The sequence below is a fragment of the Camelus dromedarius genome, chromosome 3 (genome assembly GCF_036321535.1).
Source record: "Camelus dromedarius isolate mCamDro1 chromosome 3, mCamDro1.pat, whole genome shotgun sequence".
NCBI lineage: Eukaryota > Metazoa > Chordata > Mammalia > Artiodactyla > Camelidae > Camelus > Camelus dromedarius.
The window spans coordinates 23735933-23748862 of NC_087438.1; the positions used below are offsets into that span (position 1 = coordinate 23735933).

At 40.4% G+C, this 12930-nt stretch overlaps 1 protein-coding gene across 1 annotated transcript in view; it reads right to left on the minus strand.

The window, feature by feature from the left end:
• The window catches only part of SLC45A2 (solute carrier family 45 member 2), a 31274-nt gene extending 26083 nt beyond the window's left edge, over positions 1 to 5191 (minus strand). The window contains exons 1-2 of the mRNA XM_010977623.3: positions 4807 to 5191; positions 2634 to 2810 (exon numbers count right to left, since the gene is read on the minus strand). Of these exons, the coding sequence (XP_010975925.3) occupies positions 2634 to 2810; positions 4807 to 5191 (562 nt within the window). The remainder of the gene's footprint in view (positions 1 to 2633; positions 2811 to 4806) is intronic.
• Between the last annotated feature and the right edge of the window lie 7739 nt (positions 5192 to 12930).

The following is a 12930-nucleotide window of genomic DNA, read 5'->3' on the forward strand; positions in this document are numbered from 1 at the left end:
GTGAACTGTAACCACTCTCTCTTCCCACTGGAGTTACCTCGTGGTTATCTTTACGTTCATCCACTTGATGAACTTCTGTATTTTGATGATGTGGGTGGAGGCTCTGACCAAGTTAAAAATTAAGTCTGCCTGCAATTTAGAAAAGAGTGAGGGGCCTTCTCCCCAGGAAAGGGGTTTGAAGAAAGTTTCTAAGCAGCTTTGATTTCCAAAGGGAGAAAAGGGGGAAGGGAATTTCAGTGTAAAGTAGACCCTGAATGTAGAAAGGAAAAGGCAGTGTCCTTTGTTTTTTTCATTAATATTTATTTTGAGCATCTATGGCGTGCCAGGCAGTGTTGGAGGTACCAGGGATGCTGTGAGCAAAACAGACCTGGAGTCTGTGCCTAGGAACTTGCTGGGAAATTGCTCAGAGCACAGAGAATGTGGAGGGAGTAAGGGAAATAAAGCAGGAAGGGTAGGATGAGAACAGATTGTGAGGAGTTTTGAACCCTGCCTAAGAATTTGTTCTTTATGCAGTAGGCAAATGGGGAGTGATGAAAAAAAATTCATATTTTATGGCAAGGCAAGAAAAATTTAAACATAAAATTTTCTCTCCACCCATCTGTGCCTCTCCTCCAGCCCCCTTTGTGTGTGCACTGTGCATCTGTATTATACATTAACCAGGCCGCCTTAGAGGATTCAGGGATACTTGCTTGATAAAGAGTACTTTTCTCCTGGCACTAGCATGGTAACTCCCTAAGAGATAACATTCCTTTCTTAATCCTGTAAGGAGTCACGATGAACCACTTACTCACCTTGGATGTGAAGATCTGGACTATGTGAGCAGTCGACATGTCATGTATAACCCTTTGTCTCATATATAACTGTGCTTTGACCTCCAATGGAAGGAACAGTTCTTAGAGCTCTCTGAGCGACTGTCTCTTGGTTTATAATCTTCAGGCTGACTCAAATAAAACTCTCTCTTTCTTTCTTAAGTTGACTACTGATTAATTAATTTTCCATCCCCAGGAGCCACTGCAGGTCATTGATCAGGAAAGCACCCTGGTATAGCTGTCATTTAGGAATCTGAATCTGGAAGCTGTGTGCTGGTTCACTCGGAATAGGAAGACATTAGAGACTGGAAGAACAAAGGATAAGTATGAAAGCTCAGACAAGACACAGTGAGAGCCTAAACCAAGGGCATATGAAAATTACACATGCTTCCTGAGACCACTGTTTGTTAATATCAATAGACAGCCTCAAGATATTTTCTTAAAGTCAATAGAAATACTACCATATGCTAATCTTGGAAAAGTTCCCAAAATACAGAGTTCAATCTTCTAATATCAGAGGCAATAAAGCAGAGGCTGTTTGGCCAAGACTAATACTGGTGTAAGACAAGAAGGAGTGGCCACATTGCCCAGAGTACTTCAGAGCAATAAAACCCTCCATGTGTCAGGGTCAAAAGCCAAAAAGTCTCCCGTGATCTTGCTGTAATTAATTTCAGCAGATTATAATAAAGTAAAGCAGCAGGTATTATGGGATTTAAATCAGGAGAAATCAGTTTGCATCTCTATTCTGGGACTTTCTAGCTGTAGACAGTGTGGTCAGGGACCAGTGACGGATGGGGTGGACTCCCGCTCCTCCATCTTCCCTAAAGCAAGGACGAACTCCCGTCTCTGCTGGGCAGCCCCATTCTTCCAGTGTTCACCATTCAAATATTTGCTCAAACAACAAATTTTGACCCAATGGCTTCTGTGTGCAGGCACTGCTCTTGGCTCTAGAGACATAAACTGAACAAAGCTCAAGATTCTGCTTCTCCTGAGAACTACCTGACCTTCAGAGGAGACAGAATATGCCAAAACATAAAATAAATACATTGGCTGGGCCATGAAGACAATCAAATAGAGCCCTTACTATCTAGGTATAAAAATGCTCCCAGGCCAGGATCATGCTATAGTCCTGGGTATGACCCTCAGTGCTAGAACAATCCTAACTGGAGCTCTATAAAGCAGGTGGAACATTAGTAGCACTGCTTGAAATGAAGGACCCAACAGCAACCAAAGGAGGCTGGTAATGGCCCCAAGCGTTGAAGGGAGCACCCCCATAGTCTTTTTTCATGGTCTTTTCCAAACCAGGAGGTTGAAGAAATGCCAACTCTTTATATGACTAAGAAATCTCTAAGATTTGAAGTTCTTTAATTTGCTTGGTTTGTTTCTATTTTTACTTTTAAATGTGATCCTTGGGACACCTGCCACAGACTTGTCTGGGAGTGTCATTAAAAATGCAAATTTCTGGGCCCCACCCCAAACCCACTGAATCAAAATACCTGGGGGAGGGGCCTAGGAAGCTGCATTTTTAACAGGCTCCTAAGTAATGCTGATGCTACATGTTACTCATTTAAAAACGAACAACGTCAAAACAAAAAGTAAAAAGCTCTTGCATAAACCTCCTCTATAAAAACTCCACACCCGGTCACAAGCTGACTTTGTTTAGAGAAATACACTGGAAGACAGAGCCCTCGTGATGGGAGTGTTTCATCATCTCAATGGATCCATTCATTCAAAAAATTCGAGTGCTGAGACACTGAGTGGCTTCAGTGGAAGGGCCTCCCTGTGCTGGGAGCTGAAGGATAGACTTTCTGGAATATTCCATACCTGTGAAGAGGGCATGGTAGTGGAGGCCCCTCTCCTTGTCCTGATAGGTGCAGACATCAAATAAGTAGGCTTTGATGGGCCCATCAATGAAGTCAGCAGCAAAATCAAAGAGAACCACACCTATCATGGTGATGCTTATGGCCCAAATTAGCTTCCTCCTTGGGTCAGCAATCAAAGCTGAAAGAGAAACAAACATTGGTCTTTTAAATCCTGCTTTAGAATGATCTGCATTTTTATTTCCACCAAAACCTCTCATTAAATTATCTCCATTTACTTTCATTTAACTTTGCTTTTCCAAATAAAAATAGCTTCATTATTTTTTCAGGTTTTAAAAATTATGCAAGTGAATGTCCAGAAAAGACAGCTCTATAGAGACAGAAAGTAGGGTGAGTGGTTGCCTAGAGCTGTCGGGGAGAAGGAAGTGGAGATTGACTGCTGATGGTGACCAGGTTTCTTTCTGTTGGGGGGCGGGGGGGTGAAAATGTTGCAGAATTAAATAGTGATGATGGTTGCATAATCAAGAATATACTAAAAAGCACTGACTTGTACACTTGTAGATGGTGACTTTTATGGTATGTGAATCATATTTCGTTAAAGAAAGCTGTTTAGAAGAAGGATATAGCTCAGTGGTAGAGCGTGTGCTTAGCATGCACGAGGTCCTGGGTTCAATCCCTAGTACCTCCATTTAACTAACTAACTAACTAACTAACTAACTAAATAAATAAATAAATAAATAAATAAATAAATAAATAACCCTGATTACCTCCCTCCCCACCCCCCAAAAAAGAAAGCTGTTTAAAATTATGCACTTATTGTAAACCATTCCAAAGATATAGAAGCGCTGGAGAAATGCTTTGAATCCTAGCCCCTAGAGATGGTCCTCCTTCAGATCTCCCTTTATGCCTTTATACAGAGGTGCGCACCTGTGCCCTCACGCAGGGCTTCTCAAACTTCGGCATGCTTAACCATCACTTGGATGCCTTGTTTAAACATTGCTGGGCTCCATCTCCCATAAGTCTCCCATGATTCCTCAGTAGGTAGAAATGGGGCCTGGAAATGTTCACCTCTAACAGCCCCCAGTGATGCTGATGCTGCAGGTACAGGAATGTGCCTTGAGGAGCACTGACTAATGGGATCGTGTTGTACTTGTTCATCTGTAACCAACTCTCTTCTTATCTCGGCATTTCAATTAATGAAGATCAACTTCACAACTTTTAACAGCTAAATAGTATCCATCCTATGGCTATACCACAATCCATTCACCTACTCATAACTATTTCCCTTGCTTTCAGCTTCTTTTTTTAAACTTAACAATGTGTAATATATGCACCTGCTTTTAAAAAAAAATACAGTATAAAAATAAGTGAAAACAAGCCTACCTTCCCCCTCTCACCCCCAGTCCCTTAGTACCATTCCCTAGAGGCAACTACTCAGATTTTTTGGAAATTCTTCCAGAAATACTCTACATTTATGGATTTATGCCCTTTTAAAATTATATACAAATGATAACTGATTATCCTGCCTCTTTATCATCCATTCTGCTAGCCTGAGAGTTAATGGCAAAAAAACAAATGTGTTGTTTTTAAGTTTAATGATCCTTTTTTCAATGCAATTTGTAGTACCACCAATTGTGGATTAATTAGAGGCTGCTTAATGGCTAGAAAAAGAGCTCTGTCAGGTTTATGTCCATGATTTTAAATGCAAAAATGTCCCCTTGAGCTAACAGGCTGATACCCTGACCCACTAAAAGACTCTACATAAAGCTGGGAACATAATTAACTCTTACTGGACACACAGGTACATTTATTGTAAATACTTATAGAGCCATTTGGCAGCTGGTTATTTTGAGAAAGTACTAAATATCTTATAATGGGCACAAAAACACCACAGTTGATAAATATGTAAAAATATGCAATTTTTAAAAATAGATAAAAATTTAATCCTATTTTAAGATTCTCACAACAGTTAAAAAATAATGTAACCTGAGGTTTCTAAAAGCAAAGGCTCTTAACCACAGAATTTGGGTCATTCACGGGTGGAAATTCAATGTAACTCAGGAGAGATAGTAAGTTTTAACCGGTTTCTGACTGTCACATGAAGATACTGGCATTCTGCTCCTACTGAGCTGCATCACAGGACGCTCCCGGCGGCCCACCTCGCGCGGTCCACTGACCTGATATGATAATGTCCCCGTTGAGGTACAGAGCCATGCCCAGGAGCATCATGATGCCCAGGGTGAGGATGTAGGGTCTTCGCCGGCCCCACCGGGCCCGGCAGTGGTCGCTGGCGGACCCCACCACGGGCTGCAGCAGGAACCCCAGGACGGGGCTGAGGAGCCACACCACGCTGTACAGACTCTTGGGCAGGCCCACGCTGAGCAGGACTGGGGTCACGTAGGCCGCCTCCACCGCGTAGCAAAACTCCCGGCCGAACATGGCCATGCTGTGCATGAGCAGACTCCCCATGGGTCTTTTGGGCGGCTCCACAAAGCCGAAGACGCCATCTTCAGCAAGGGATTTATAGGTGTGGGTGCCGGGCTGCCCACTCTTGTCGCCCATGGCCACCGGGTGCCGAAACCTGCCTACGAGTCCACTGCCACCTCCTGCGTGGCCCTGGGGTTTGTGCTCCCGGCTGGATTTGACATAGAGCCTGGCTGAGCTGCCAACAGAGATGGTCAGGCTGGGGGAGGGGCTCAAATTCTTTCATGCCTCTAAGATCACAAGTTATGATGAGAAGAAAGGGGGTGGGGCCTGGAAAGCATGATGGAGATTAGCTGCTGTGAGCCTGCTGGCTCCTTAGAATGTTACTCTAAAGGAATCTTCCTTTGTACTGTTCTCTCTCCCTCTCTGCTCCTCCCACCCCGTCTGTCTCACACTCACACACATACACACACTGTATTACACACAACCACAACAAAGCCCCATAATGCTGATGTGAAGTTAAAATATGAATGGGCCAATATCTTTTTCTAAACTTTTCCTAGATATAAATAATCTGACCTTTCCTGACCTTAAGTTTTCTACACATACCCCAAGAGTCAATTCACTAGACTTAACATACCGGGAGGGTGCCACCTTCCTCTAAATCACTGGCCATCTCACGGCACTGCGGGACTTTCCCTCATTGCACTTAACACGCTTTATAACTAGATAGCTTTGTGTTTATTCTGCTTCTCCTATGTTGGTCTTCAAACCCCATATGAGCAGTGATCAGGTCTGTTTTGCTTATTATGGCATCTAACATGATACCTGGCACCTAGTAGGTCCTCAATAAATATTTGCTAAAGGAATCATAGAATGAATAAAGTGTATATACTACATTTTGTAGTGCCAGTCAACTGCTTGTCTGCTCAGATCCATTCCCTGCCCCTCCCCCATGCTCTGTACCCTGTACCATAAGGGACCACATTTCCCAGGTTCCCTCGCTCTCTGGCTTCTAGGCAGATTTGTCCAATGGGAAGCATTGATGGGAAGGCTGAGGGTAGGAGAAAGGAATAAATCAGGATACCTCCTCCCCTCTCTTTCTCCATCCTTAGATGTCTCTGGCAGTAGCTGCGTCTCCACTGTGGGTGCAGCTTCCAACAGGCAACCTTAGCTTCTTAGTCCCCATAAAATTACCTTTCCGATCGATTCTGCAGTGATGGGAGTGGTTGCAGCTTCCTGTGGTTGCTCATTTCTGGGTTGTCTCACTGTTCCCTGAGCTTCTCAGCTCTTTTATCACCAGTATAATTTTCCATATTAAATTTCCTCTGTTTTAAAGACTTCAAGGGGGTCATATTTTCCTTGTTGGACCTTGAATTCAAATGAAAATCTGAATGGCAATGGAAATATGATCTTATAGGAAAGGCCCTAAAAATGGTTTAAGAGCATCAAGACTTGGAGTTGGAATATTAAAGTTTAAATTCTGGCAAATCAGTTAAATCAGTATTTCACAAACTATGTGCCACGGTACCCCAGGGCACCACAGTGAACTCAAAGGGCTGTCTCAGGATACTTAAGCATTTGAAAACAGTAAACACAGTGAAAATCAACATCTGTCAGATACCACGTGAAGTAATAATGAACAGCTCATACTTGCAACATAAGATTGCAATACAATCCTTTCAATGGCTTTAGATTTTTGTGTGGCTTGGTTCTCCACAGTCATGATAAAAGCAAGTATCATATAAAAATAAGGGTGGAACAGAAAATGAGGGTAGCGACATCCAATCTGATTCCAAGGCATGAGAAGTCACACAGTGTCCAACAGGTGCGTATGATGTATTAGGAAGTATTTGTGATTAAGAATGGAAATAGGAAGGGGGTTAAGATGGTGGAGTAGCAGAGCTCACCTCCCCACCACAAACACATCAAAAACCCATCTACACGTGGAATGATTCTCACAGAAAACCAACTGGAAACTGGCAGGAATCTCCTTTACAACCAAAGCTGCAAGAAATATCTCCACAGGACAAGTGCCCCTGGGAGGGATCTCTAAGGAAGAGAGGGTCCCCACCAGTAGACCCTCACCTTGGGGAGCCCCCTTGCCTGCTGGGATATCCACCGGGACAGACAGAGGAGCTGGAGAAGCCTAGACTCTTCCTGAGTAGTGTGCACATGCTGGCTGGCTGACAATCAGGGTGGAGAGCACTTGCACTGGCGGCTGCCACCTTGCCGCACTTCCCAGTCCAAAGAGATGAACTCCCTGGCGTGCTCACTCCACATTGCAACCTGGAGTGAGAGGAGGGCGGAGATTTGGTCTATCTGTGCAGAGATAACCACGGTGCCTGGAGGGGGTGGGGGGTGATCCGGGCTGAACTGCAGAGACCACTGTCAGCTCATGCACGGGGTGGCATATGGAACCTGGCCAACATTGTCAGTGTGCACACGGGTGCCGCCACGGGAACACGCAGTGTTAGCTAAATCTGAGTCAGACAGGTCCTGGGAGAGGACTCAATCTAGGGGTCCAGAGACAGCCTGGAGGGCTTGAGGTGTGGTCTTGGGAAATTGTGGAGTCCATTGTCAGCACACGTGGTGGGGGCAGGGTGGGCCCTGGCAGACATTGTTAGGGTGCATACCAGGCAAAGCCACAGGAACCCACAGCAGCTGGGTGCTGAGCTGCCCTGGGTAGAAGTATGCAGCGGTTTCAGTGGGGAGTGCTTTGGCTCCGCCCACTCCACACCACAGCTTGGCGCTGGATCTGGGGCAGAAGGGTCCTGGGAGAGGAGTGACACAGAGGCAGCCCAGGTCTCAGGAGGCACAGCTGCCTTGATTCCTGCAGCTACAGCACCCTGGCTCCCAGCCCCAGCCGACTCCACGCCACAGCTTTGTACTAGGTCTGAGACGAACAAAATAGAGAAAGGGATGCGAACCTGGGCTGCTTCAGGGTGGAATCACAAATGCCTGCCCAGGCAGTGCGTAGGTTTGCTGTGACCACATGGGCCTCACTTGCTTCAGCAGTCCCCTCTCTTGGAGCAAGGCAACAAGGCCTGATTGAACCAGGCACTCGGGGGCTTCCACTTCGACAACTGGGTAGCAGACTTGGCCCCTGACAGGACAGTGACAGCCACAGACCAAAGAGAAGGCCCTGCTCAACATCCAGTGTAGGCTCTGAACGCCTTAACAATAAGCCAGCACATAGATGAACAAACAATAAAAATTTTTTTTGTAAAAATGATTATAACTACAATTAACAGCAAAAGGACAAGCATGTAGATCTAAAACAGGACATCAAAATCACAGAATGGAGGGGAGGGGAGTATAAAAATGTAGATCTTTTAGAATGTGCTTGAACTTGTATGATTACCAGTTTAAAGCAAGTAGATATAGTTGTGGGTTAATATACTTGAACTCCAGGGTAACCACAAATTAAAAACATACAGTAGATCACAAAAACCAAAAAGGAAGGAACTGATGCATACTACAAATTAAACTATAAAACCACAAAAGGAAAGAAAGAAGAAATGAACAAAGAACTACAAAAACAACTGGAAAACAAAATTTAAAATGGCAATAAGTACATACTTATCAATAATTACTTTAAATGTCAGTGGATTAAATGGCTCTATCAAAAGACATAGGGTGGCAGATTGGATGAAAAAAAAAAAAAGCCTACAATATGTTGCCTACAAGAGACTCAATTCAGTATGAAGAACACACAGAGACTGAAAGTGAGGGGGTGGAAAAAGATATTTCATGCAAACGGAAATGACAAGAAAGCTGGGGAGCAATACTCATATCAGACAAAGTAGACTTTAAAAGAAAGTCTGTAAAGAAAGTTAAAGAAGAACACTATATGATGATAAAGGGATCAATGCAAGAAGAGGATATCACACTCATTAACATATATGCATCCAATATAGGAGCACCTAAATATATAAAACAAATACTAACAGATTTAAAGGGAGAATTGACAGGAATATACTAATAGTAGGATATTTTAACATCCCACTGACATCAATGAACAGATCATCCAGACAGAAAATCAATAAGGCAACAGAAGTCCTAAATGACACAGTAGACCAGTTGGACTTACTTGATATCTACAGGACACTGCATTCCAAAGAACCCAGAATACACATTCTTTTCAAGAACACAGAAACATTGTCTAGGATAGACCACATACTAGGTTACAGAATAAGTCTCAACAAATTTAAGAGGAAAGAAATTATTTCAAGCATCTTTTCTGACCACAATGGTATGAAAATAGAAATCAACTGCAGAAAGAAAAATAGGACAACATGGAGACTAAACATGTTAACTTTAAAAACAGTAAGCCAATGATGAAATCAAAGGGAAAAATCAGAAAATATATATAAACAAAAATGAAAACACAACTTGACAAAAATCTATGGGATACAATAAAAGCAGTTCTAAAAGAGAAATTCATAGTGATACAGTCCTTCCTCAAGAAATAAGAAAAATCTCAAATAAACAACCTAACCTACCACCTAAAATAAATTAAAAAAAAAAGAACAAACAAAACCCAAAGTCAACAGAAGGAAGGAAATAATAAAGATCAGAGGGGGAATAAAACAAATAGAGATTGAAAAAACAATAGAACAGATCAATAAAACCAAGAGTTGGTTTTTCGAAAAAATAAACAAAATTGACAAACCTCTAACCAGGCTCACCAAGAAGAAGAGAAAGGATTCAAACAAACAAAATAAGAAATGAAAGAGAAGAATTAACAACTGAAACCACAGAAATACAAAAAAAAAAAAAAAAAAAGAGAGAGAGAGAGAGAGAGAATACTATGAAGTTATAAGCCAACAAATTGGACAACTTAGAAGAAATGAACAAGTTTCTAGAAACATAGTCTTCCAAAACTGAGTCAAGAAGAAACAGACAACTTGAACAGAATAATCACTAGAATTAAAATATAATCTGTAATAAAAACCAGAAACTCCCTGTCAAGAGTTCAGGACTGGATGGCTTCACTGGGGAATCCTGCCAAACAAAGAAGAGCTTATTGCCTATCCTCAAACTATTCCAAAAAATGGAAGTGGTGGGAACTCCCAAATTCATTCTATGAAGCCACCCTGACACCAAAACCAAAGACACTACAAAAAAAAAAAAAAAAAAAGAAAAAAAAAAGAAAAGAAAAGAAAAGAAAAGAAAAGAAAAGAAAAAAAGAAAATTACAGGCTAATGTCTTTGATGAACATAAATGCAAAAATCCTTAACAAAATATTAACAAATCAAATCCAATAATATATAAAAAGGATAATACACCATAATCAAATTGGATTCATTCCAGGGTCACAAGGATGCTTCAACATATACAAATCAATGTGATACAACACATTAACAAAATAAAAGACAAAAACCACATGATTATCTCAATAAACATAGAAAAAGCATTTGACAAAATTCAACATCGATTCATGAAAATATCTCTCACCAAAACGGGTATAGAAGGAACATATGTCAACATAATAGAAGCCAGTTATAACAAACTCGCAGACAACATAATACTCAATGGTGAAAAGCTGAAAGTCTTCCAGCTAAATTCAGGAATAAGATAAGTAGGCACACACTCACCACTTCCATTCAACATAGTATTGGAAGTCCCAGCCACAGCAACCAGACAAGAAAAATAAATAAAAAGTATCCAAATTGGAAGGGAAGAAGTAAAACTCATTATCTATAGATGACATGATACTCTACATAGAGAACCTTAAAGACTCCACACAAAAATTATTAAAACTAATAAATTGAGCAAGGTAGTAGGATACAAGATTAATATACAGAAATCTATTACATTTCTTTACATTAACAATGAAATAAAAAAAAAGTAAAAAAAAAATTCTGTTTAAAATTGTGTCCAAAAAATTACCTAGGAATAAACTTAACCAAGGAGGTGAAAAACCTATATACTGAAAATGATAAGACACTGATAAAGGAAACTGAAGATGATTCAGAGAAATGGAAAGATATTCTATGTTCCTGAGTTGGAAGAATATTGTTAAAATGGCCATACTACCCCCAAAAATCTAGATTTAATGCAATGCTTATCAAAATACCAAATAATCCTGAAGTTTATATGGAATCACAGAAGACCCAGAATTGCCAAAGCAATCCTGAGGAAAAAGAATAAAGCTGGAGGTATAGCCCTTCCAGACTTCAGGGAATACCACAAAGCCATGGTTATCAAAACAGCACGGTATAGGCACAAAAACAGACATGTAGATCAATGGAACAGAATAGACAGCCCAGAAATAAATCCACACACTTACAGTCAATTAATCTACAACAAAGGAGGCAAGAATATAACAATGGAGAAAAGACAGTCTCTTCAATACTGGTGTTGGGAAAGCTGGACAGCTACATGCAAAACAATGAAATTAAGAACACTCTCTGACACCATATACAAAAATAAACTCAAAGTGACTTAAAGATCTAAATATAAGCATGACACCATAAAACTCCTAGAAGAGAACATAGGTAGAACATTCTCAGACATAAATCATAGAAATATTTTCTTAGATCAGTTTCCCAAGGCAAAAGAAATAGAAGCAAAAATAAACAAATGGGATCTAATCAAATTTTAAAGCTTTTGCACAGCAAAGGAAACCATCAACAAAATGAAAAGACAAGCTATGGAATGGGAGAAAAGATTTGCAAAGAATGCAAGCAGCAAGGGGTTAACAATAAAAATATACAAACAGCTCATACAACTCAGTATCAAAAAACAAAAAACCCAATCAAAAAATGGTCATAAAACCTAAATAGACTTCTCTCCAAAGAAGACATACAGATAGCTAATAGGCACATGAAAAGATGCTCAACATCACTAACTATCAGAGAAATGCAAATCAAACCTACAAGGAAGTTATCACCTTACAGCAATCAGAATGGCCATTATCAAAAAGTCTACAAATAATAACTGCTGAAGAGGGTGTGGAGAAAATGGAACCCTCCTGCACTGTCGGTGGGAATGTAAATTGGTGCAGCCCCTATGGAAAACAGTATGGAGGCTCCTTAAAAAACGAAAAATAGAGCTACCATATAATCCAGCAATCCCACTCCTGGGCATATATCTGAAAAAGATAAAAACTCTAATTTGAAAAGATACGTGCATCCCAATGTTCGCAGTAGCACTATTTACAACAGCCAAGACATGGAAGCAACCTAAATGTCCATCAACAAATGAATAAAGGAGATGTGGTATATATATACATATATATGTGTGTATGTATATATATATGTATGTATACACACACACACATACACACAATGGAATAGCATTTGCAACAACATGGATTGGCCTAGAGAATGTTATAGTTAGTGAAGTAAGTCAGAGAAAGAGAAATATAAGATATCATTTATATGTGGAATCTAAAAAATAATACAAATGAATCTGTATACAAAACAAACTCACAGACATAGAAAACAAACTTATGGTTACCAAAGGGGGATGGTAGGAATAAATTAGGAGTGTGGGATTTACAGATACAAACCACTGTACATAAAATAGGTAAGCAACAAGCAACAAGGACTTACTGTTCAGCACATGGAACTGTATTTAACATCTTACAATAACCTATAATGGAAAATAATCTGAAAAACAAATCAAAACTAAATCACTTTGCTATATACCTGAAACTAACACAATATTTTAAATCAACTATACTTCAATAAAAATAATGAAATAAAAATTTCTTCTTTCATTGTATTATATTTTTCAATCAGCTAATAAGTTGTTAGGACATAAATACCTACATTGCTGAGACTTACTTATAAATGGAATGGTTAGGTATTTTTTGGCCCAAGGGGCACCATGAAAAAATTACTGAGACACTAAGGGAGATGTGAACT